Genomic DNA, 23,030 nt, shown 5'->3' with positions numbered 1-23,030 from the left:
TGTGTGTGTGTGTGTGTGTGTGTGTGTGTACACCACAGAGCACAAATAGAAGTTTGAAGACAATTTTGTGAAGTAAGTTTTCTCCTTCCACCTGGATTGCCAAGCTTGTGTGGCTAAGCACCTTTACCCACTGAGGCATCTCAACAACCCCTTTTATTTTGTTTTTTATCTGGAGGGCCAATGAGATAGCTGAAAGGTAAGAGTGCGTGCAACCAAGCCTGACCTCCTGAGTCAAACCCTAAGACCTACATGATGGAAGGAGAGAACTGACTCTTCCAAGTTGTGCTCTGACCTTCTCATGCACACAGTAGCACATTCACCCATATACATACGCACATACAAATAAACAAATCTGATTTTTAAAAATTTTTTAACTGGTGAAGCCCTGGAGAGATGGCTTAGTGGTTAAAGAGCTCTGGCTGCTCTTGCAAAGAACAGGAGTTTGGGTCCCAGAACCCACATCAGGTATCTCAGAACCATCTGTAACTCCAGTTACAGAGGACCCAATGCTCCCTTCTGGTCTCCACAGATGTCTGTGCCTATGAGCACATACTACAGGTGCATATATACATACATATATACACATACACACACATGGCAAAAAACTGTATGGGTTTTTTTGTTTGTTTTCTTGATGTTGTGGAAATACTATGTCTGTTGCAATAAGGAATATTCAGTAAATTATCAAAAGTTATAGGGTATGGTGGCAGACACCTATAATCTTAATGTTTGAGGAACAGAGAAAGGAGGGTTGCGGGTTCAAGGCCAATCTAGACTACATGGGGAGATTCTGTCACAAAATAAACAAGCAAAAAAGAATCAAAGACTGAGGCCTGGTATAAAGGCCTGTGCCTTTAGCCCAACACACAGGAGGCAGAGGCAGGCAGCTCTCTATGAGTGTGAGGCTAGCCTGGTCTACATGGTGAGACCTTTTCTTGAAAGTAAAATAATGTAGATGCGAGGCGGTGGAGCCAGATTCTGGAGAAGTGAGCAGAAATGTTTACACACAGTGACTGAGGCCTGACAGCAAATCAAGGAAGACAAGCATCCACTCTACTAGAAGGTAAAGGGATCTGTGCAGAAGGTCTCAGCAACTCTGAGTGTCGCAGAAGCAGTGTAGAACTCCAGCTGGAGTTGCCTCTTGCCTGGTTGCAGCCCCAAGCCAGCTGGAAAGTCTCATCCTCCAAAGAACCCGCTCCCCAGTGCCTTCTCCCAGCCCCACCTCTCTGTTGAAGGGAGGAGAAAATCTCTGAGCACACACCAACACCAGGGCAGCCCCAGCCTGGGAATGAAGGCCTGACACTTCCTAAGAAGCCCTTGCTTGAGGCTGGGACACAGCTCTAGACAGAAGGAGTGGCCTGGGAGTAGGGCAGGGCCTGTGCTAGAATCAGAGCAGTGGCTTTGGGCCTGCCACCCCCAGATGCCAGGTGGCAGGCCTGAGGGGTATGGGGGTGGCAGAAGATGACTGCCAAGCCCTGGCGCAACCCAGTCTTGCCCTGAGGCAGAGGGGTGGCCTAGAAGACTTCCCACACAGTACCCAACTCAAAAAGCAGGAAATTTAGGGTAACAAGACCTCAAAGTTCTCAAAAGCGTTTTCTCCATGGGAATGGTGAGCTCGCCCAGCTCACTCTAAATGAGGTTAAGGCCAATGGCGGGGCGGGAGGGGGGGGTCTGTCAGGTGTCAACAGGGAGAGCCAGCCTTAGTGGGGTCAGAATAATAGAACCTATGTGTCAAAAATATCTGGTGACCAGAAGAGATTAACCAGCTGCACCACAGACAGGATCCTGCACCACCACCTCATGCAGCCATGGGGGCACACAAGCTCCAGACCACATGGCCATCTCCACAATCCCACACCTTTACATGCAGCAAAACCCACACACACAGCTAGGTGTGGTAGCTAGCACTCCCAGAGCCAGAGGTTGAGCAGGAGTACTACCACGAGTTAGAGTCCAGCCTGAACTACAGAGTGAGATCAAACAAAACAAAATAAACAAAAACCTACCTTCATAAATAGCCCACACTATACCCAAGACACAGCTACCCAGGGTTGTGTGTACATGCATGCACACGCGTGCACACCCACAGATACACAGACACACGGTGTGCACATATATCCCTGGGCCCCAAGCATGTCATTCACAGGCAGTAATCGAGGGTCTGGAGACGTGGCAGGGATATGGCCCAGGGGCTCCCTGCTTCTGTGGATGACCTCAGAGGACTTTAGAACAGGGACTGCTGAGGAAGGGGTAAGCAAGGACACTCTAGAGAAAGGTGACTCTCCAACAAAGAGGAAGAGCCGTGAGCAGCACATGAGAAAACCAGAAGATGGGTGTGAATGCGGCTTGTCTAAGGAATCTCTACATCACTGGGTCCCACCAGTGTGACCAAGGAGGTATGATCAAAGGGACAGTGTGAGACAGGAGACAAAACAGCAGCTTATTTGTGGCCTTGGAGAGAGTAGGTATTAGTCTCAAGCTAATGACAGTCACTGCGAGACTTCAATAGATCTGATTTATCTCCTTAGGTCACTGACTTGAGGAAACCAGGGCAGATACTGTTATGCCCACTCTCGGAGTGGCAAAAGCATTTCTAATCATGACCAAACCCAGAGACCTTAAAAACGTGCACACATACACGGACTTTTTGTTTCATTTTGGCATTTTTTTTGTCTTATTGGCCTTTTGCTTATTTTGATTTTCATTTTTGAGTTTTTGTAGGGGCTTGTTATTTGGGGGTTTTGTGGGGTTTTTTGTTTTTGAAAGAGAGAAAAAAAGAAAGAACATAAAGTTGAGTGGTCGAGAGGTGGGTTGGATCTGAGAGAAGTTGGGGGAGGGGTATAACATGATCAAATATATCGCATAACTATTTTTAATTTAAGAATGCATATGCAAAGTCAAAAGACAGTTCTCTAGTAGAAAAAAACCCTATCTGTGTCACAGACAACATCTCCTTAATACGCAAAGCATTCCCAAGAAGCAAATAACAAAAAGGCAGTTGCCTGTGGGAAATGGACTAAGGCAAAGGAACGTTTACAAGAAGAAAATCCAACAACAAAATGACTCTTCAAATACTCTCAAAGACTAGGATCTCTTAAAAGAAGCAAAAATGCACATACAATGTAGCAACAATCATAAAATTTGATAATGCTCTCTCGTGGCAAGGACTGGGGAAAACCTGATATGTCATGGTAATGCCAACCAAGGCATCCACAGAAGGGACTCGGCAATATCTACCAAAACATTAAACAGCGCATCACCTTAACCCACAAGCGCCACTTCTGGGAACATACCCTACAGACATCATCTTAAATGAGTTAGGGCTGAGGACATGCTCAGTATGGAAGGCACTTGCAGAGCAAGCGTGAGGACCCTAGTTCAGATCCTCTAGACCCACCCACGGTCAGACGCAATAGCTCACGTCTGGAATCCCTGCACTCCTATAGTGAGATGGGTGTGGAGGCAGGGGACTTCCTGAAAGCTCGGGGCCAGCCATCCTGGTTACAAAGCAGTAAACAAGAGACCCTATCTCAGCCACCTGGTGGTGGCACAGGCCTTTAATCCCAGCACTCGGGAGGCAGAGGCAGGTGGATCTCTGTGAGTTCGAGGCCAGCCTGGTCTACAAGAGCTAGTTCCAGGATAGGCTGCAAAGCTACAGAGAAACCCTGTCTCAAAAAACCGAGAGAGAGAGAGAGAGAGAGAGAGAGAGAGAGAGAGAGAGAGAGACCCTGTCTCAAACAAGGTGGAAGCTGAGGACTCACACAAGATTGTCCTCTGACCTAGATTCAGGAGCAGACATTCACTTTCACACACTCGTGCATGCGTGTGTGCGTGCACACATATGGAGAAGAAAAAGATAGGTCAAATAATATTGTTCAAGGAGATTTGTTGCAGTGGAAGGAGCAAGACGGGAAGGAATAGGTGGGGAGGAGAAAGAGGAGGGAGGGGCCAGTAAGTGCTCTGCCAACTCTGCCATGCTTGCCTAGCCCTGAAAGAAAGGACTGGAAGCAGCCTTAATTTCCATCTGTGTGCGACTTCTAACATGATAGTGTAAACGCAATCCGCCTCTTGAAAACAGCAAAAGAAAGCACCCTGTCTGCTGAGAGGAACAAATCAAAGCACTCAGTGGTACACATAGCACCCCGCAATGGCTTCTCTATAGTTAGACAGACATGCGCAGGTTGTTCTAGAAGGAGAACCAGAACCTATTAGCTGGGTGGACTTGTGGGAAGCCTAGTTATGCAATCTTGTGTGTGTTAGCGTCAGCCATGAACATGCGAGCTTGTCGGTGAATGGGTGGTAGGACTGGATGAGTTCACCTGGGATGGGAGATGCTGGGCCTGGCCCAGAGCACCCACAAGAGAGACCTGAGGAAAGGCATCCCAGGGACCAGGAAGTTGGGACAACGTCAGGGAAGCTGGGGGAGGAAGGTGCTCTGAGCTGCAAAGGCTGCTTCAGAAGGTCAAGGATTTACGTGTGTGGGATTTAGCCTGATGGAGTCCCAAGTGACCTTGACAAGCCTTTCCCTAGTGACGCAGCACTGACACAAGTTCGGAAATGACGGCAGGAGTGTAGCTCTGACGTAGGAGAGTAATAGGTGATAAGCAGTCGGTGGCAGGGTCAGGGTCCCCCCATGTCACACAGTGACATTAGCAGAGCCATCCAGAAACCCCCAGCACTGCTCAGTCACGGTATGATAAGGGCCGTGCCCATAGCAAGTACAAGATAGCCTCATCCAAAGCCATCTTTACTGAGCTCTCTGGAGCCAGCTGTGTGACTTCTTCCATGTGGACCTGAGCACATCACTCCGTTTTCCTCCTTGAAGTACAGAAGCAACCGGAGATATTTCATTTGTATGCTGCCAAAACGGCATAAAGCACGTGGAGGAAGCAGCCTTGTCCCAGAAAGCACAGCTCAGGAGCACAGGAATCCCTCCGGGTCATAGGAGAACACAGTAGCGGATCCTCCTAACAATGGTCGCCTTTTGTAGATTAAAAGCTGGCACCAGTGGATACAGCAAGTGGAATGAATAGTCACCAGGGTCGGGCAACAGTCATCTCTGTCTAGACAGTGAAGCCTCAGGCAGGGTTGCGACTAAGATTTGGGGATCCCCGGGGGAAAAAAATGGGTTTCCATTCCTGGGATTCTAGGGGCTTTCGGGATCCCAGTCCTGACACACAAATAATGCTAAGTGTCCCTGGTCTCCAGAGCCCAGTTTAGGAGCCCCTCAAGGCCTCCGCCCTTCACAAGCTCTGCCTCCCATGCGGCTCCACACACCCTTCGACAGACTGGGTCCTCTGAAATCGCTCCAAGCACAACCACCCTTGCTCCTGAGATTTCTTTTCCGGGTTGTGTCCCTTCAGGCTGCCAGCCCAGAGTTGTGAGCCCCGCAGGACTGTCACAAAGACACATCTGCCTGCCTGGAGATTGTCATCAAGGACGCAAGCAGGGCAGGAATCCCCGCCCGTCCTGCGGTGTTCCAACGCAGGGTTGAGACCTTGTGGCAGGCGGTGATCCAGAAGGGCAGGGCGCAGACCGGGAGTATCTGTGGTAACCACCACTGTGGGCTGGGCCAGTCCTTTATTGCCATCCCTCCTGCCAAGGCACTTAACAGTTTGCAAAGTGTTTCACGCCCTCATGTCATTGTAGCCTTTGCAACAGCTCTGTCAATGGCCATCAATGCCCCCATTCCACGCCAGCAAGCCGAGGCCCTGCGAAGCAGCCTGGGGCTCCCGGGTCTGCAGCTGCTTCGGGATTAGAACTCGGACCCCTGAGGCGACTCCAGGCTCCTCCTCCAGGCCGCCCCTCCTCCACACCACCTCTATCCAGGAGCCTCACTAAGGCCACAAAGCCGGGCTTGGCTCCCACCTCGTTCCTCCTCTGCCGTGGGTCTTGGGCACTAGGAGCCACCCAACGGAGGCAGCGCCGCTGACCGTAAGTACCGGGAAGGGGCGGCAACAATTCTGGGCACTGAACACCCCTCTCTATAGAGATCTCCTGGTGGGCTGGACCGAAGCCTGCCCACGCGTCCAGGCTGAGGATAGAGTGCTGCAGAAGGGCAGTGGAGAGACTGCCTTGCTTCCCCCCAACGCACACACACACACACCACAAAGCATTTTGGACCCGGTGGCGGTACTAGCCGCTGGAAGGCTGCCAGAAGGACGCCCCCTTCCCAGGTCCACAAGCTCCCAAGCTACCTGGAATAGAAGGAAACTAGGGTCCCAGGGCCCAAGTGGGGAGCTCTACCTTTGGAGTCAGCCACAGTGAGGGGTAGAAAGCAAGAGACGGAGAGGTTCTGTCTTGCACCTGGATAAAAACGATTTTTTTGGCAGCTGGAGTTAGGGGGCGACGGTGGATCCAGAACCGGCTCCACCAGTCCCCAGCACGGGCTAGGCGGGAAATACTTTGCAAGTGAGTCTGTCTCGGGTGTGTCTTAGGAGGAACTGGGCAGCCTGCGCGAAGAATAGGGAGCTCCAGAGTGGGGGAGTTGCTGCAGTATTAGAGAGTACCAGTAAAAGGAACCCCCTCTCCTCCCCCTACCTCTCCCAGAGCACGCCTTGGAAGAGCAGGCCAGAGAGGGAACAGTCGCAGATTCTTGCAGCAACCCAAGATAGGAGATAAGGAACAGGGTTAGCGACATTACAGATCTCTCGGATGTCCCCTAACTAGTAAGCGACAGTGGGAGATCAGAATCCAGGTGCTAATCCATGGCCCCTCCGTAGAGGCCAGGGCTTAGACAGTATCCGGAGCAAACCCTTGAGGGTCCGAATACTAGGGCTTCACGGTCACCCCCATCTTGTCCAGAACTGAGGTTCTCAAAAGACAGGTCCTGTGGAAGGCAGCGATACTGAGGAAGCGTACTGCCTTCTAACTCCTCTGCAGTCCCGGCCAGCCCTTCCACCGCCTCTCTGAAAACTCAGCTTTCCCCATTCAGCGTGAATTGAGCGCCTACTGTATGTTGAGTTTTGTGTATCAAACTTAGAAGCAGCCAGCCAGTCAAGCAGGCTTGCTAATTGGACAGACAGATGATAAATGAGAACAAAAACAAACAAACAAAAAGAAGACCAAGACTTAAATTTCAAACTGAGACTGAGGGCTTAGGAAAACAAAGGGAACTGGAACAGACTAGCTGGAGCAGGTTCAAACTTGAAGTCCTTTGAGAGGAGACCCTAAGGGGATGTTGTTGGAGCCAAGACACTTAAGTAGTGATTTAGGGTCCAGCCACTTAAGGTTCTAGAGGAAGACCATTCCAGGCAGGAGCAATCAAGGCAAGGTCTGGGCAGAGAGAGGCAAGGTGAGTGTGCACGTGCGTGTGTCTGCACGTGTGAGTACGCATGGGGGGGGCGGGTGACAGGGCTGTAGACTCTTGGGGTTGTGATTTAAGCACAGTGAGAGGGAGCGAAGAGGTTTAAGAAAGGGAAGTGTAATCATTTGTGATTTAATGGGCTTCAGGAGGCAAGGAATAGCTCCCAGGCCCATGAGGAGACTGTGGCAGGAATATGGATAAGGATAATGACAGCTCGGGCCAACGTGGTGGTCCAGTAGTCGTCCGGAACAGCCTCTGAAGCACTCCCGTGCACACTCAGGTCCACGTGGGCTTGGGGAGAGGTAAATACTCTCACATCCCATCAGCATGCCAACCCCAGGTACACTCATCTGACCCACCTGTCTACACCCGCTGAGTCACCCAGAACTGGGAGAAAGATGAGCCAGCCTGATCAGTCTCTACAAAGCCGGGCCAACAGCAAACCCAGGGGTGGCTAGGATCCCCCAGGCCCTGCTGTCTCTACATAGCTTCTGAGATGAGTGCCGTCCTAGGAAACAGACCCAAACCCCTGTCTTTACTACCACTGACTGCAATGTTGGCAGACCTTGGTGATGGGGCGATAACCAAATCTTTAAGAGCACTGGCTGCTCTTCCAAAGCACCTGGGTTTGATTCTGAGCACCCACGTGGCAGCTCACAGCTGTCTCTAACTACAGTTCCAGGGGATCTGATGCCCTCTTCCTGCCTCCATCTGCACCAGGCACCCGTATGGTGTATAGAAATACATGCCAGTAAAATTCACACACCTAAAAGTAAAATGTCAATAAAAAGAAAAATTATTACCAGGTCCTTTCTCCTCTTCCAGCTTCAGTGGCCTCTTTGTAGAATAGGTTCACAACACCGTGCTGTTGAGACATCAATGAGGGAACCGTTTTCAAAATTGTGACTTGGGGCTCAGTCAGTACTGGCCTAGCATGCCCGAGGCCCTGGGGTTCCATCCTCAGTACCACATAAAATGGGCATGGCATTACACTCCTGCAAAACCAGCACTCAGGAAGCAGAGGATGGGGGACTAGAATTTTAAAGTTATCCTTGGCTATACAGAGAGTTCAAAGCCATTTCGAGATGCTGTCTGAAAAGGGAAAAAAAAAAGGGTCTGAGGTGGGCATCCAGGAAGGGAAGGAAGAACATGGGCCTAAGTCCAGTCCTCTTCATGCAAATTCCTGGCCTGCCTGCACCCTGCAGTCATGAGTAACCAGCACTTATCGGACACTCAATATGATCTGTAGTCATTTGATTATCAGCTTCTCCATCCATTAGCTGGAAGGGGAGCGGGCACCACTCCAGGGTGCCCTCCGAAAGGGTTAAATGAGGGGAGAGGGAGAGAGAGAGAGAGAGAGAGAGAGAGAGAGGGAGGGAGGGAGGGAGGGAGGGAGGGAGGGAGGGAGGGAGGGAGAGAGAGAGAGAGAGAGAGAGAGAGCGCGCAGGAGAGAGCTTGTGAGCACCACGGTAAAGGGTCATTGTCTGCAATACACTCTAATGCTGACTGGGCGGGTTGCCTATTACTCATGAGCTCCACGTCTTATCTGTGTCTTGGGAAGGGTCACCACCTCTTAGATCCTTGTGATGACTGACCAGGTCCACCCAAGGAAAAGCTCAGTGAGTGTGGGCATGGAGCTGCACACCTTTACTCCCAGCACTCAGAAGGCAGTCACCAGTTCCAGGCCAGTCTAGGCTACATTGTGAAACTTGTTTTGTATTTAAAAAAATAAAATGCAAATGGACGAGGGGTGGAGAGATGGCTGAGCCTGGGCTACATAGTGAAATTTGTCTTTCTTTCTTTCTTTCTTTCAATCCAAGGTCTTGTGATATAGTCCTAACTGTCCTGAAATTCACTGTGTAGACCAGGTTGGCCTCAAACTCATGGAGATCCACCTGCCTGCCTCTTTCTCATGAGTGCTGGGGTTAAAGGCATGTGCCACTGTACCTGGCTTATTTTGTTTTGTTTTGTTTAAAAAGAAAGAAAGAAAAAAAGTCAGGCCTGGATTGATGGCTGAGCAGTTAAGAGATCTATCAAAGGACAAGAGTTCAGTTCCCAGCACCCACATAGTCTGGTGGCTTACAATGGTCTATCAATGCCAGCTGCAGAGGATCCCACACCCTCTTCTAGACTCGGTGGCATGTGCACATATATAAACAATAACACACATATCCATAAACAAAAAATAATAATTTTAATCATTATTTAATTACAATTAATAGTCATCAAGCGAACCATTAGCATAACGGTTTTCTCCATCGTTCCCTCAGGTGGGTACAGTGCCCCTCTCCCCAGCCGTGAGCTGGCGCCATGGACTGGAAGAAGCTCCAGGACTTGCTGAGCGGTGTGAACCAGTACTCTACAGCCTTCGGGCGCATCTGGCTGTCGGTCGTGTTCGTCTTCCGGGTGCTGGTGTATGTGGTGGCAGCTGAGCGCGTGTGGGGTGACGAGCAAAAAGACTTTGATTGCAACACCAGGCAGCCTGGCTGCACCAACGTGTGCTATGACCACTTCTTCCCTATCTCCAACATTCGCCTCTGGGCCCTGCAGCTCATCTTTGTCACGTGTCCCTCTATGCTGGTCATCTTGCACGTAGCCTACCGCGAGGAGCGGGAGCGGAAGCATCGCCAGAAGCACGGGGAGCAATGTGCCAAGCTGTACAGCCATCCTGGCAAGAAGCACGGTGGCCTGTGGTGGACCTACCTGCTCAGCCTCGTCTTCAAACTCATCATTGAATTCGTCTTCCTATATGCCCTACACAAGCTCTGGCACGGCTTCACCATGCCGCGTCTGGTACAGTGTGCCGGCGTGGAACCCTGCCCCAACACCGTGGACTGCTACATTGCTCGGCCCACGGAGAAGAAAGTCTTTACCTACTTCATGGTAGGCGCCTCTGCTGTCTGCATTATTCTCACCATCTGTGAGATCTGCTACCTCATCTTCCACAGGGTTATGCGAGGCCTGAGCAAGCCTAAAAAGAGTGGCATCTCCCCAAAGTCCTCCAGCCGAGCCTCCACTTGCCGCTGTCACCACAAGCTTCTGGAGAGCGGGGACCAGGAACCAGACCCAGGCGATGCCAAGCCGCAGGCTTCAGCTCCGAATCTGACCCCCATTTGAACCTCAAGCTGGAGAAGTGAAGCAGGGAGGTACTGCGGGTGGAGGGGTCCTTAGCGGGGCTCGGTGCCCCCCTTTGAATTCACTAAGCAAGCCAGTTTTGTTTGATACAGATATTCTGGGTTCTGTGCTGGCTACCTAGTATAGGTAACATGGCAAACCCAGCTTCAGAGAGACATTTAGATTAGCAGATTAACTACATGCATGCAAGGGTCTATTTAGCTGAGCTGGTAAGCAGTGCTTCTACCTACCCCAGGGGACTGCCAGGCCAGGCAGCCTCGCAGAAAAGCACCATGGAAGAGAGAAATGGAGGGGGCTTTACAAAAGAGGTAGCAACAGCAAAAAGAACTGGGGGTCTCAGAGGAGGGGTGCTGGCTGGGGACAGGGGACAGCCAGCCAGAGAGAGTGTTTAAATCCTCACCCCCATGAGAAGCTGCTCGGGTTCCTATGTGGAATGTTCTAGAGGCCAAAGAACGAACGTAGAAAGTGGTAGTAAGTCTTGTCATGTCAACTGCTGTTTGGGACACCCAGGGGTCCTCAGGATCACCCTCTCCAACCTCCATCTTCAGGCAGCAATACTCTTCTTCCTCCTCCAGGGTGCTCAGTCCACTGCACCCTGTGGCCAGGACCTTGGGCGCATGCATGGAACCTGTACATCCTAGTCAGTTTCCTTTAAAGCAATAAAGTTTTGTTTTATACAGTTTGCGTCTCTCCTCCATTCTCCCCAATTTCCACCCAGTCCCAGGGATAGGAAAGAGCCCTTGGACTTGGGGATGAAGCTACTTTCGAAGTGTGACATAGGCTGAAGCTGAGGTTGAGAAAGGGTGGGGTTGCTGGTGGCAACTGTTGTCAGGAAACCATGGGTGTGGGGGGGAGTGCTCACGTTAGGATTCTACTTGTAGCCACCAGAGGGCGCCTCCAGCCTTCTTAAGTTAGACTGGTCTGAGCACACACAATCACGGTCGCTCATAACAGACATATCACACTCTCTCCTTGGTCACTCAGCCCACGTCCCCACCCTGTGTTCACACAAGACCTGCTATTCATACGCTCACTCATGCACACTCATGGTAAAGTAAGTATATAGCCACTCTAGAGACTGCTCACATCCCAGCCTCACCCAGCAAGCAATTCCTTCAGCTCTGTCCAATCCCCCCCCCCGCCCCAAATTTTTTCACACCAGCCCTAAGAAAGATGCTGGGACACCCTAAGTGGACCTAAGCCCAAGGTGCCAGTCCTGGGGAGGCAGAAGCACAGACTCAGCATTAAGGCTCTGCTCACAGCCCCGATCCAAGTGCAATCGTCACCTACAGTTGAAGGGAAACCAATATCCCAAGCCACACCAGAATATGAAGCGGAGCCTTGTGCAAACATAGACGAGTTCTTGGGAACATTTAGTGACCATTAAAACCAATGCCAAGAGCTAGAAAGTCAGGAGTCAGTGGGCTGACAGCCAATGAGAGCAAAGAGGGGTCAGGGTGCCTCGCAAACACAACAGGCTGTGGTTCACCTTTGCTCCCTGTGGCCGTTAAGGGGTGGGTGAGTCAGCCCAGTTTAACGGCTCTGGGGTAGGCTGATCACTTCCTGAACCATCCCGTTCCCCTGAATTAAATCACTGCCTCGTCATTTCACAATACACTTTCAACACACACTTCGATTCAACTTTAAGAACTTCTGCCGAATCATCAATACAATAGGACCTGTGTCAGCCCAAGTCCCAACAGAAAGAGCAAGAATGGGTCATGCTTTGTAAGCTACGCAGGGCACAGAACCAGCCAGGAGACCCGCTTCTGGCCGAGTCTGTGAGGGACTGTCTGGATCAGGCTAATAGCAGGCAGCCCCTCAGAGACCGAGGTCCTGGACTGAATAAAGAGGAGAGAGTAAACTGAGGAACCAGTTTTGAGCTTCCTAGCTGAAGTCCTCATGTCCCTGCTGCCCATGTCTTCCTTGTCGTAACAGATCGCAGTCTCAAATTGAGACAATATAAACCCAATATAAGCCTTTTCCTCCTCAGGTTGCTTCGCAGGAAAAGCCATGTGAAAAATACCTACTACTGTACCTAAGGAATGGTAATGTCACCTGGGGTGAGGGATGGGATTAGTACCAACGTGAGAATGAGATTTAACTAGAGGATACATTTCACACACACACACACACACACACACACACACACACACACACACGAGGCAATAATCCCCCACCCCCACCACTACACTCTCCCTCCGCCTCTGGTTCACGGTTCACCTGCCAGTGGCTCACACTGACCCAACCCAACCGGAAGGCAGTGCACAGGGGGGCCTGCTGAGTCTGTGGGTGCAGGTGAGCCTCCCAGGGCTCAGAGCAGGGTGGGGCAGGGTGGAGAGTCGCTCTGGGGGGGCAGAAGGACTCAGCTCTGCGCTTGGAACTGTTCATTCTGGGAAGACTGCTCGGGAGATCAAAGGAGACAGGAGGTGAAACATTAGCGCACTGCTGTGAGGCCAGGAAATGCGTAGGAGAGACTCTAGTGATTGGGCTCTATCCACACAGCTCTCGGCCAGGGCTGGGCAGTTACAAAGGTCTCTGCCTGTTACTACAGATTTCAGGATTTTCCCTCTTTTTTTCCCTTCCTTTAATTTATTTTTTTAATTTTTTAAAATATTTGTTTATTTATTATGTATACAATATTCTGTCTGTGTGTATGCCTGCAGGCCAGAAGAGGGCACCAGACCCCATTACAGATGGCTGTGAGCCACTATGTGGTTGCTGGGAATTGAACTCAGGACCTTTGGAAGAGCAGTCAATGCTCTTAACCTCTGAGCCATCTCTCCAGCCCCTAATTTTTGATCATGTTTATATATGTCGGTGTGGAATGTGTTTGTTCATATGAGTGCAGGTGCCCACGGAATCCAGAAGAGGAGGTCAGATCCCCTGTGAGCCTCCTGATGTGGGTGCTGGGAACCAAACTCGGGTCCCCTGCAAGAGCAGGAGGTACTCTTAACCACTGAGCCACCTCTCCAGCCACGCCCCACTAACAAACAAACAAACAAAAACAAAATAAAACAAAAAAGCATGGTTTCAATAACTTGTTGGCTAGGAAGCGGTGGTGTCCCCTTCTCCTCCTCAGTGCTGGGACTGTGTCAGGCTTGAACCTGTGCAGTCCGTCCTTGTGTGTGCTGTCTTGGTCTCTGTGAGCTCATATGAGCACCAGTCCTCTTGTGTCTGGATGACACTGTTTCCTTTGGAGTCCTCCCCCACGTTTCCTCTAATTCTGCATAGATCACTAAGTCTCAAAGGGAGGGTTTAATAAAGACATACCTGCTGCGTGAAGGAAAATTATGTGTTCCAATGGATTGTCACTGGGCATATCTACCACATTCCGAGACAGCCCCAGGCCCAGGAGGAGTTGGCCAATACAAAAGGAACTCCGTGCTTTTTGTTTCCTTTTGGAATTTTTGTCCTAATGTTTTGTTTAAGCTTTCTTATTGTTTGTTTGTTTGTTTGTTTGTTTGTTTGGAGAGAGGAAGAACATGACTTTGGGTGGGTAGAGAGATAGGGAGGATCCAGGAGGTGTTGGGGAGGCTAGTCTTGAACTTGCCATGTGGCTGAGGATGACTTTGAACTTCTGACCCTCCTGCCTCCATTCCCTGAGTGCTGGGTCACAGTTGTACACCATCACTCCCTGAGTGCTGGGTCACAGGTGTGCACCATCGTGCCTCGCTTTTGAAATGCTGAGGATTAAGCCGAGATCTCTTTGCTTGTTAGGTGTGAGGGTCTGAATGAGGATAGCCCCCATAGGCTCATATATGTGAATGTTTGGTTCCCAGTTGGTGAACTGTTTGGGAAGGATTAGAAGGTGTGATCTTGTTGGAGTAAGTATGTCACTGGGGGTCCAACTCATGTCATGCCTGTCTGCCCCCCACCATGTTTCCCACCATGATGATAATGGACTAACCCCCTGAAACTGTAAGCAAGCCCCCAACTAAATGCTTTCTTTTATAAATCGCCTAGGTCATGGTGCTTTGTCACAGCAATAGAATAGTGGCTAAGATACTAGACAAGCACTCTCCCAACTGAGCCTCCTTCCTAACCCCTCCAGCATCTTCCTGGGTGGTGTCAGATGTCTGGCAAAGGCTGGCACAGAAGTCACTGCAACTAGAAAACATCAATTCTTCCAGGGGGGAACTGAGGGAGGGCTCGGTAGACTGAGATCTTGGCCCTGCTCACATTTCTCCAGGATGGAAGCCAAGTCCACGGGGGGGGGGGGGGGGGGGGGGATAGCCATTGCCTGCCTCCTCTGGCTCTTGCTGGCATAGAGCCAAATTCGTCAGTATTTTAATGCACACTAAAGACCTACTGAGATGTCCAGCCTTGTGGACTAGATCATTAGATTTTCTGTTGGCAGATGGCCATTGTTGGGTTAGCGGGACCACAGCCTGTGAGCCGTTCTAATGAATCCCCTTTCTATACATAGATAGATTCGTTCTGTAAATTCTGTTCCTCTAGAGAACCCTGACTAATCCAGATGTTGGTACCAGAAATGGTTCTAGAGCAATAGAATTAGAGGGATAAATTTTTCTTTAAGTTTCTGGAATAAACTTTCCAATTTGTTAACTTTTTGTTAACAAATTGGAATAACTTTATAAGTAAATAAAGTTATTCCAATTTGTTAACACCTACAGCTAACAGTTCCTGAAGCCTTTCCTGGGATCTCAGAGAGTACCGGAAAGTCACAGTGTAAACTATGTTACAAACTTAAGGAGGCAAATGCATTTGGTTCTCCTGACTCACCAACTGTGAGGAGTTATATAAAACTTCTGGCAGTTTGCAAAAGTACGAGGAAAATGGTGTTGATGTTGGTTGCTCCTACCATCTCTGGATTAATTGACAAAGGAAAATAATGGGCTCCACAGACTCAACGCAATGCCCATCAAAATCCCAGCAAAATTCTTCAAAGACCTCGAAAGAACAGTACTCAACTTCATATGGAAAAGCAAAAAACCCAGGATAGCCAAAACAACCCTGTACAATAAAAGAACTTCTGGAGGCATCACAATCCCTGACTTCAAACTCTACTACAGAGCTACAGTACTGAAAACAGCCTGGTACTGGCATAAGAACAGACAGGAGGACCAATGGAACCAAATAGAAGACCCGGATATCAATCCACACATCTTCGAACACCTGATATTGGATAAAGAAGCAAAAAATATCAAATGGAAAAAAGAAAGCATATTTAACAAGTGGTGCTGGCATAGCTGGATATTAACATGTAGAAGAATGAAAAAAGACCCATATCTATCACCATGCACAAAACTCAAGTCCAAATGGATCAAAGACCTCAACATAAAGCCAGCCACACTGAATCTTATAGAAGAGAAAGTGGGAAGTACACTTGAACGCATTGGCACAGGGAACTACTCCCTAAATATAACCCTAGCAGCACAGACACTGAGAGAAACAAGTAATAAATGGGACCTCCTGAAACTGAAAAGCTTCTGTAAAGCAAGCTTTACAGACAAGACAAAACGACAGCCTACAGAATGGGAAAAGATCTTCACTAACCCCACATCAGACAGAGGTCTGATCTCCAAAATGTACAAAGAACTCAAGAAATTGATCACATAATCCAATTAAAAAATGGAGTACAGACCTAAACAGAGAACTCTCAACAGAGGAATATAAAATGGCTGAAAGACACTTAAGGAAATGTTCAACATCCTTAGTCATCAGAGAAATGCAAATCAAAACAACTCTGAGATTCCATCTTACACTTGTAAGAATGGCCAAGATCAAAAACACTGATGACAACTTATGCTGGAGAGGTTGTGGGGAAAAGGGAACACTTCTGCATTGCTGGTGGGAATGCAAGATGGTACAACCCCTTTGGGTATCAGTGTAGCGATTTCTCAGAAAATTAGGAAACAACCTTCCTCAAGACCCAGTAATACCACTTTTGGGTATATATCCATCCAAAAGATGCTCAATCGTGCCACAAGGACATGTGCTCAACTATGTTCATAGCAGCTTTGTTTGTCATAACCAGAACCTGGAAACAACCTAAATGCCCCCTCGACTGAAGAATGGATAAGGAAAATGTGGTACATTTACACAATGGAGTACTACACAGCAGAAAAAAATAACGACATCTTGAATTTTCCAGGAAAATGGATGGAGCTAGAAAACATTGAGTGAGGTAACCTAGACTCAGAAAGACAATTATCACATGTACTCACTCATAGGTGGTTTTTAAACATAAAGCAAAGAAAGCCAGCCTACAAACCACAATCCCAGAGAACTTAGACAACAATGAGGGTATTAAGAGAGACTTACATAGATCCAATCTACATGGGAAGCAGAAAGTAGAAAAAGACAAGATCTCCTGAGTAAATTGGGAACATGGGGACCTTGGGGGGCGGGGAGGCTGAGGAGGGGGGGAAAAGGCAGGGAGGGGAGAAGAGAAAAATGTAGAGCTCAATAAATATCAAAAAAGATATATATAAATAAAAAAGAAAGGATTGATATTAAAACATGAAACCATCACTGATTTTAAAAAAAAAAATGGGCTCCATGATACAATTAACCAACTTCTAGCATCTCAAAATACAAGAAAAATAAACTCAGGGAATATTGACCAGCTCCAGATTGGAATAAATGTCTAAATCTTTCTAAGTGCGCCCTGGAAGGGGATCTTCTCTCCAGCAGCCCCGAGCTCAAGTTTTAGAAAATCAAGCCAAAGCCTTCATTCTGAGTTATCGACTGAATCACAAAGAAAAGTCAAGTCTCAGCCTCTGCGGGTGCTAAAGAAGGGACACTGCTTGGTACAGAATGGGACCCTGTAACTTGGAGTAGAGATGTGTGGGAGGATACTACTGAAGCTGAGCACTTCGAACCCTTAGATCTCAAGGGATTTTCTCACCTGAGGAAGAGTTCTCTCTGCCCTGAGCAGACGTACTCCCACCACCACCCCCGGAAATACTGCCTTTTCTGCCCTTGACTGAGGAAATTAATCCTTCATTGTCTGCTAAACCAGCAATGACTTTCTCTGAAGGAGATGCCAGGCAAGACAATACTGATGTCCCTCAGAGCCCACCAAGGGCCTCTAGACCTATAACCAGACTAAAGCTTAAGCAGGCTCCCAGAGGGGAGATTGGAAGCGTAGTCTTTGAGGAAGTGCACTTCACTACTAAAGAGCTCAATGAGTTTACTAATTCATTCAAGCAGAAGTCTGGAGGACATGTGTGATGGATTTTAAGGGTGTGGGATAATGGTGGAAAGAACATAAAACTGGATCAGGCTGAGTTTATTGATATGGAGCCTCTGTGTGGCGAGTCTAGGTTTAATGGGAACTTGCACAGTTTTTAAGAACTGTCAAAAGTTTGCTTGAATGGTCAGATAAAACTTTAAAGAGTTGGAGATTCCTGAGATCCTGTGGCTTGGTGTTGATGGCGGGATTTTTAAGGCTCAGGGAAACCCCAATGCTAGAGTGGGTAGGCTGTGCTAAACCTAGTCCTCCACGATGGAAAGACCCAGAAGACACGCCCATCACTAATCCTGTGAGATGCAAAATGGTGAGAGGGCATCAGCCCAGTTGAAGGACTTGTTGTCACCCTTTCCCTTGTGCCAGACCTTAGGGTTAGAGACGCCGCTGCTCAATTGGATAAATTAAATACAACGAGTTTCACTGGGACCCAGGCGGCAGCACCGCATCGCCAAAGGCAATGTGATCAGAGTTCTCACCATGGGCAGCATAGACAAAGCATTGTTCACAATGGCCTGACCTATAATAGACACCCTAGGTAAAGGGATTATTTTTTACAGAGGCATGACTTTTGGTACTGGCTAATCAATCGTAGTGTTTCCAGGCATGAAATAGATGAGATGCCTACTGAATTCTTGCCCAGTCCTGGACATCGAGCCTTTGACAGAGAGGCTCTGAGCCATTCTGCACACTGATCTACTTGGAGCTTGTGTAAATCCCCAGTAACAATCACTCTTGCCACCAGGTGGCACTCATATCCCCTCGGAGGGCCTCTCCCCATCAGGCCTCCTCCTTCATTGCAGCGCTCATTCCATTCCAGCGCTTCATTCCAAGCCGGCTCCAAATCCCGATCCACTGTCAGCACAGCCCACAGCCCCAGGTGAGCAAAAGGGCTTCTTACCTTCATTCCTTCTAGAACAAACCCCTGTGTTGTGTGTGGACTGAATTTGTGGTATCTTCCCCACCCCCCAATTTCATGTACTGAATTCATACCCCTGGTATGATGGTTTTAGGTAGTGGGCCTTTGGAGATGTTTAGGTCATGAGGGTAGAGCCCTGTCAAGAGGGATTAACATCCTTATAAAAAGAGACAAGAGCCAGGCTGTGGTGGCACCCACCTACACACCCAGCACTTGTGGGGCTGAGGCAGGAGGATTATCAGTTCAAGGACAGTCTGGTCCACGTTGTGAGACTCTCTCAAAAAAACAAACGAAACGAAAAGGTGTGGGATGAGTTGGAGGTATAGTTCACTTGACTGAGAGTTTACCTAACATGCATGAAGTCCTGGGCTCCACCTCCAGCCCCCCCACAAAACTGAGTACAGCGACACTCCCCTGTAATCCTAGTATTCAGTAGTAAAGGATCAGAAGTTCAAGGTCATCCTCAGCTACACGGAGTGTGAGACCAGCACAGCCACGGGAGACTGTTGAGAGCGCAGGAGAGGAAGAGGGAGGGGATCTTCCTGTGACGTGAATATGTAAGTCGGCTGTCCTTTACCAAGAATCTAGTCATGCCACATGGCACCCGATTTCCCCTTCTAGCTTCCAGACCTTCATGGAAGGAACGGTTTGGTTTGAGCCACTGAGGCTCTGGTCTTCTGCTTACAGCAACCCCAGATAGTTAAGATGACACCCCTTGTCTCCTGCTCTTGATCCCAGGAGGCAGACTGAAGAAGAACTGGAAACATAAGAGCATTGGGGAGTCATGTCCACAGATGGGAAGAGAGGGAGCTCAATGGAACCAAGACCCCATCACTGCTGGGAATTACCCTAGGATGATGTCACCAATGGGACAGCAGAAGCAGACCTGTGAAATTGCTGCCAGCTGACCATCTACACAGTCTGCATGTGTCACCCCCACAGTTTATTCCCAACACAGCCTGGGGTGGGGGACATGCTGCAAAGCCAAAGTGAGGCCACAGCATTCCTCTGCCCCAAACTTAGATGACTCAGAGAAGTCACCTCTGACAGGGCCTGTGTATCTGCCCCACCCACAACTTACCTCTCCTCTACCTCAACTCTCTCCACCACCTGCCCCAGCCACAGACTGCCTCACTGCACCTCAGGGAGGAAACCGCAGGCACACCCCTGCCTCAGGGACTTTACACCAGGCTCTCTCTACCTGGACCGCCTAGTCAGCCACAGGACCTCCGTCTTCAGTCAAGGCTCTGCGGCAATGGCAGCTGTCTGGTACAAATTTCTCTTCTACCGGAACTTAAAACTGGATGCTCTGTGCTCTGTCTCCCTGATGTATCTGCCCCTCAGCGTGAACTACTAACTCACCTTTATCTTATTGTCTTTTCCATCTTCCCACAGCTAGAAAGTAAAATTCAGGAGGCTAGGGATCTCTTGTGTCCTCCGGTTGCTCGGTGTCTGGACAGTGTTACAGCATCACAAGGCGCTCAGCATGCATATGCTGAATTGGTAAATACATCTACAGGCCTGCTGCCCTGCTTTGTGCTGGCGACCTGCCCTTAAGAAACTCCTAGTGTAACAGGGAAGGGGGAGGAAAGAAAAAGGAAGGCCTTCAATGGGTACCACTTCACCTGGCACAACAAAAAGTTCCGGAGATCTGTTGCATAGCAACCTGAATATACTTGATACATGTTGAAGCTAACTCGGTTGAAATAGCAGGTTTTATGGTGATAGATGTGTGTGTTCGTGCGTGTGCATGCGTATGTGTGTGTGCATGTGAACATGTGTGTGTGTGTCTGTACAACGAGGCCCTCTTACACACACACATACACACAAATACACACACTGCATCTTTGGTAAAGATGTCCTACCAGGCTAACTGTCTAGAATTGTGATTGTGGGGAGCTGAAATGTTAGAGGTCTCAAGTCAAATTATCTTAGGTTATCTTTAGCCCTTCCCCCCCAAAGTCATGTATTGCCCACCTCTGCATTTGCCCTAACACCCTGTGACAATTAGGTAATATAATTGGAATATACAGACTCCTGGCTTCCACCAACCCAAAGGCTAAGAGCATTCTGATTGCATCTGGGGCCTGTAATACAGAATGCCCTGCTTTGTCAAGGTTCCGCTGCCTGGTGCTTCTACCAATGTTTTCTTAAAACACTTTGTTCCATTACTATAAAAACTTCATGAAACTGTTGCCTTGCTGGAACATGATATTTGGGGTAACTTAAATGTGTGTTCCCAGGCCATGGTCGCTCATATTTGGCTCCAGGATAAACAAACCATCTCTTATTCTCTTTGAAATAAGAGCTGTGTTTTGATGGAGACAAGAGCTCATATAGTCTAGGCTAGCCTCTGAATGACAATTCTCCTCATGAGTGCTGGGACTACTGGTCTATACCATCGAGTCATATGTGTGTGTGTGTGTGTATTTAAATCATATGTCATAAAAATTTATATATCATATATATTAACTACAACTAAAGAACTTCAAGCAATGAATTGCAGGGCAGAGGGACACCTACCCCAGCGGAGGCCGGCAAGACTTCTGGGGAGGATGGCATCTCAGCGAAGACCCGAGACACTGGAGGGATTTGCATGGGAGGGTGCTCCAGGGAGACACGATGCCATGGACAAAGGCAAGAGCACAGAAAACCATATAGCTAGAATAACTGGACAGGCTGACGACAGAATCACAGAGCGCTAAGGGCACAGGCAGTGGCCAAGGCCTGGAAAGTGAAAAGTGCAGACCTTGCCCTGAAGGCAGGAAGGGCCGTAGCAGGGTTTGAAACAGGGCAACTTTATAGCCAAAGTCCTATGAAAAGTGGAGTCTGAGTGGAGCAAGGGCCTGGAGGCTAGGAGACCATTCCCAGGTCAACTGAGTTGGTGGCAGCCTGAACAGGGCCAGGACAATGGAAAGGGAGTGGAGGGAGTGAGGCTCTAAGGACATTTCCCTCAGAATGGCTGACTTGGTTGGTCCTTGCTTCTTCCTCCATGAAAGCTCATCTTGGAGTTCGTAAGGAACAGGTTGGGGGTGGGTAAGGCAACTTTGGCATCACCCCCATGCTCCTCAGCTAGCTCCCTGCCCCCCCATTTCCCAGGGAACAGGATGGGAGCAAAACCTTCAAAAGAGCTGGGCCCAACCCCAAAGGCAACTCAGCAGAGCAGCTACAGGAGCACAAGTTGTCTTAGGGGCGTGGTAAGAGCAGGCCAGGCCCAGTTCCCAGGCCCTCAAGGGTCAGAACTAAGTGGGCACTGTTGTCCCCTTGGGAATCCTAGGAGGCTGGGTTTGGCCTGGCCTAGTCTAGCCCTGAGGGAGAGGAAGGGAAAGGTCCTAGAGGCCCGGAAGGAAAAGCCAGCTCAGTCTGGTCCTCAGGCAGCAATCCCTCTTGTCTGAGCCCACCCTCTGGCTGAATCCTGTTTGGGAACTGGGACTCCCACCAGCTCTGGGTTGCAAACCCACCTGCCACCTTCCTTTCCCTTAGCCAACCTAGACCCTGCCAGTCCTCCGCTCTGACCTCCCTTGGCTTTCCTGGAACAACACAGATCCTCTCTGGCAGGTTTTGTGATGATTTTGTTTGTTTGGTAGGTTGGTCATACTTGCAGTTAGAGAGACTGAAACCTTAGGCCCTCGCACAAACCGGGAAGCGGGAGACAATGGTCTTTCTAAACTGCTCAAGCTGCTCTCTCTCTCTCTCTCTCTCTCTCTCTCTCTCTCTCTCTCTCTCTCTCTCTCTCTCTCTCTCTTCTGTTGGTCTCTTGTATCCTAAACTGGCTTAAAATTCACTTTGGAGAAGAGGATGGCCTTGAACTAACTCCTGACCCTCCAGCCTTCACCTCCTGAGAGGTTACAGGCGTGGTTCGCCACACCTGATCTACAGGGCTTTGTAAGTACTGGGTGTGCACTGTACCAATTGAGCTACTGCACCATAGCCCTGAAATTATAATCCCGCTGCCTCAGCCTCTCAAGTAGCTAGGATTACCAGCCTGTGCCACTATGCCGGGTATTGCCTTTGTTATTAGTCAGTTGGTTGGTTTGTTGTTGGTGTGTTGGTTTGTTTGTTTAGACAGGTTCCCACTATGTATTCCAGGTTGGTCTGGAACTCTCGCTCCGCCTATGTTAGCGTCCCAAGTTCAGTGCTTCCAGCACAGAGGTTTCAGGTACTCCCTCAGACCTTGTGGACCGATGGCGCACTACAGGCTTTGGCTGAATTTCCCATCCGCCTTCCATAGCAGGCATGTTTCTATCCTTATTCTGTCGAGGAAGAATGGAGACATGCCTAAGGGCGGAGGAGGCAACAGAAGTTACCTCTCTACTCTGACAAGGGTCACGTCGGAGTCTCCGAACTCTTCTGGGCTTTAGCACCAGCACCAGACCTGGTCGCTCCAGGATGGGCCAGTGGTGCTATTCTGTGTTGTCTGGCTTACCCTGTGATGCCCCAGTTCTACCACAGAG

At 49.2% G+C, this 23,030-nt stretch overlaps 1 protein-coding gene across 1 annotated transcript; it reads left to right on the top strand.

The window, feature by feature from the left end:
* The first annotated feature begins 5,498 nt into the window (after positions 1 to 5,498).
* Positions 5,499 to 11,123, top strand: Gjb3 (gap junction protein beta 3). Its single transcript, XM_075946176.1, has 2 exons — positions 5,499 to 5,934; positions 9,577 to 11,123. Exon 2 carries the CDS (start codon positions 9,617 to 9,619, stop codon positions 10,421 to 10,423), a length of 807 nt encoding a protein of 268 aa, XP_075802291.1. The 5' UTR covers positions 5,499 to 5,934; positions 9,577 to 9,616; the 3' UTR covers positions 10,424 to 11,123.
* The last annotated feature ends 11,907 nt before the right edge of the window (positions 11,124 to 23,030 follow it).

The sequence above is a fragment of the Microtus pennsylvanicus genome, chromosome 13 (genome assembly GCF_037038515.1).
Source record: "Microtus pennsylvanicus isolate mMicPen1 chromosome 13, mMicPen1.hap1, whole genome shotgun sequence".
NCBI classification, from domain to species: domain Eukaryota; kingdom Metazoa; phylum Chordata; class Mammalia; order Rodentia; family Cricetidae; genus Microtus; species Microtus pennsylvanicus.
The sequence above is the reverse complement of the archived record's forward strand: the minus strand, read 5'-3'. Positions and strand labels throughout refer to the sequence as shown.

Bases quoted from the DNA above. Each gene is read 5' to 3' on its own strand.
- Gjb3 (XM_075946176.1), top strand. From the start codon at position 9,617: ATGGACTGGAAGAAGCTCCAGGACTTGCTGAGCGGTGTGAACCAGTAC.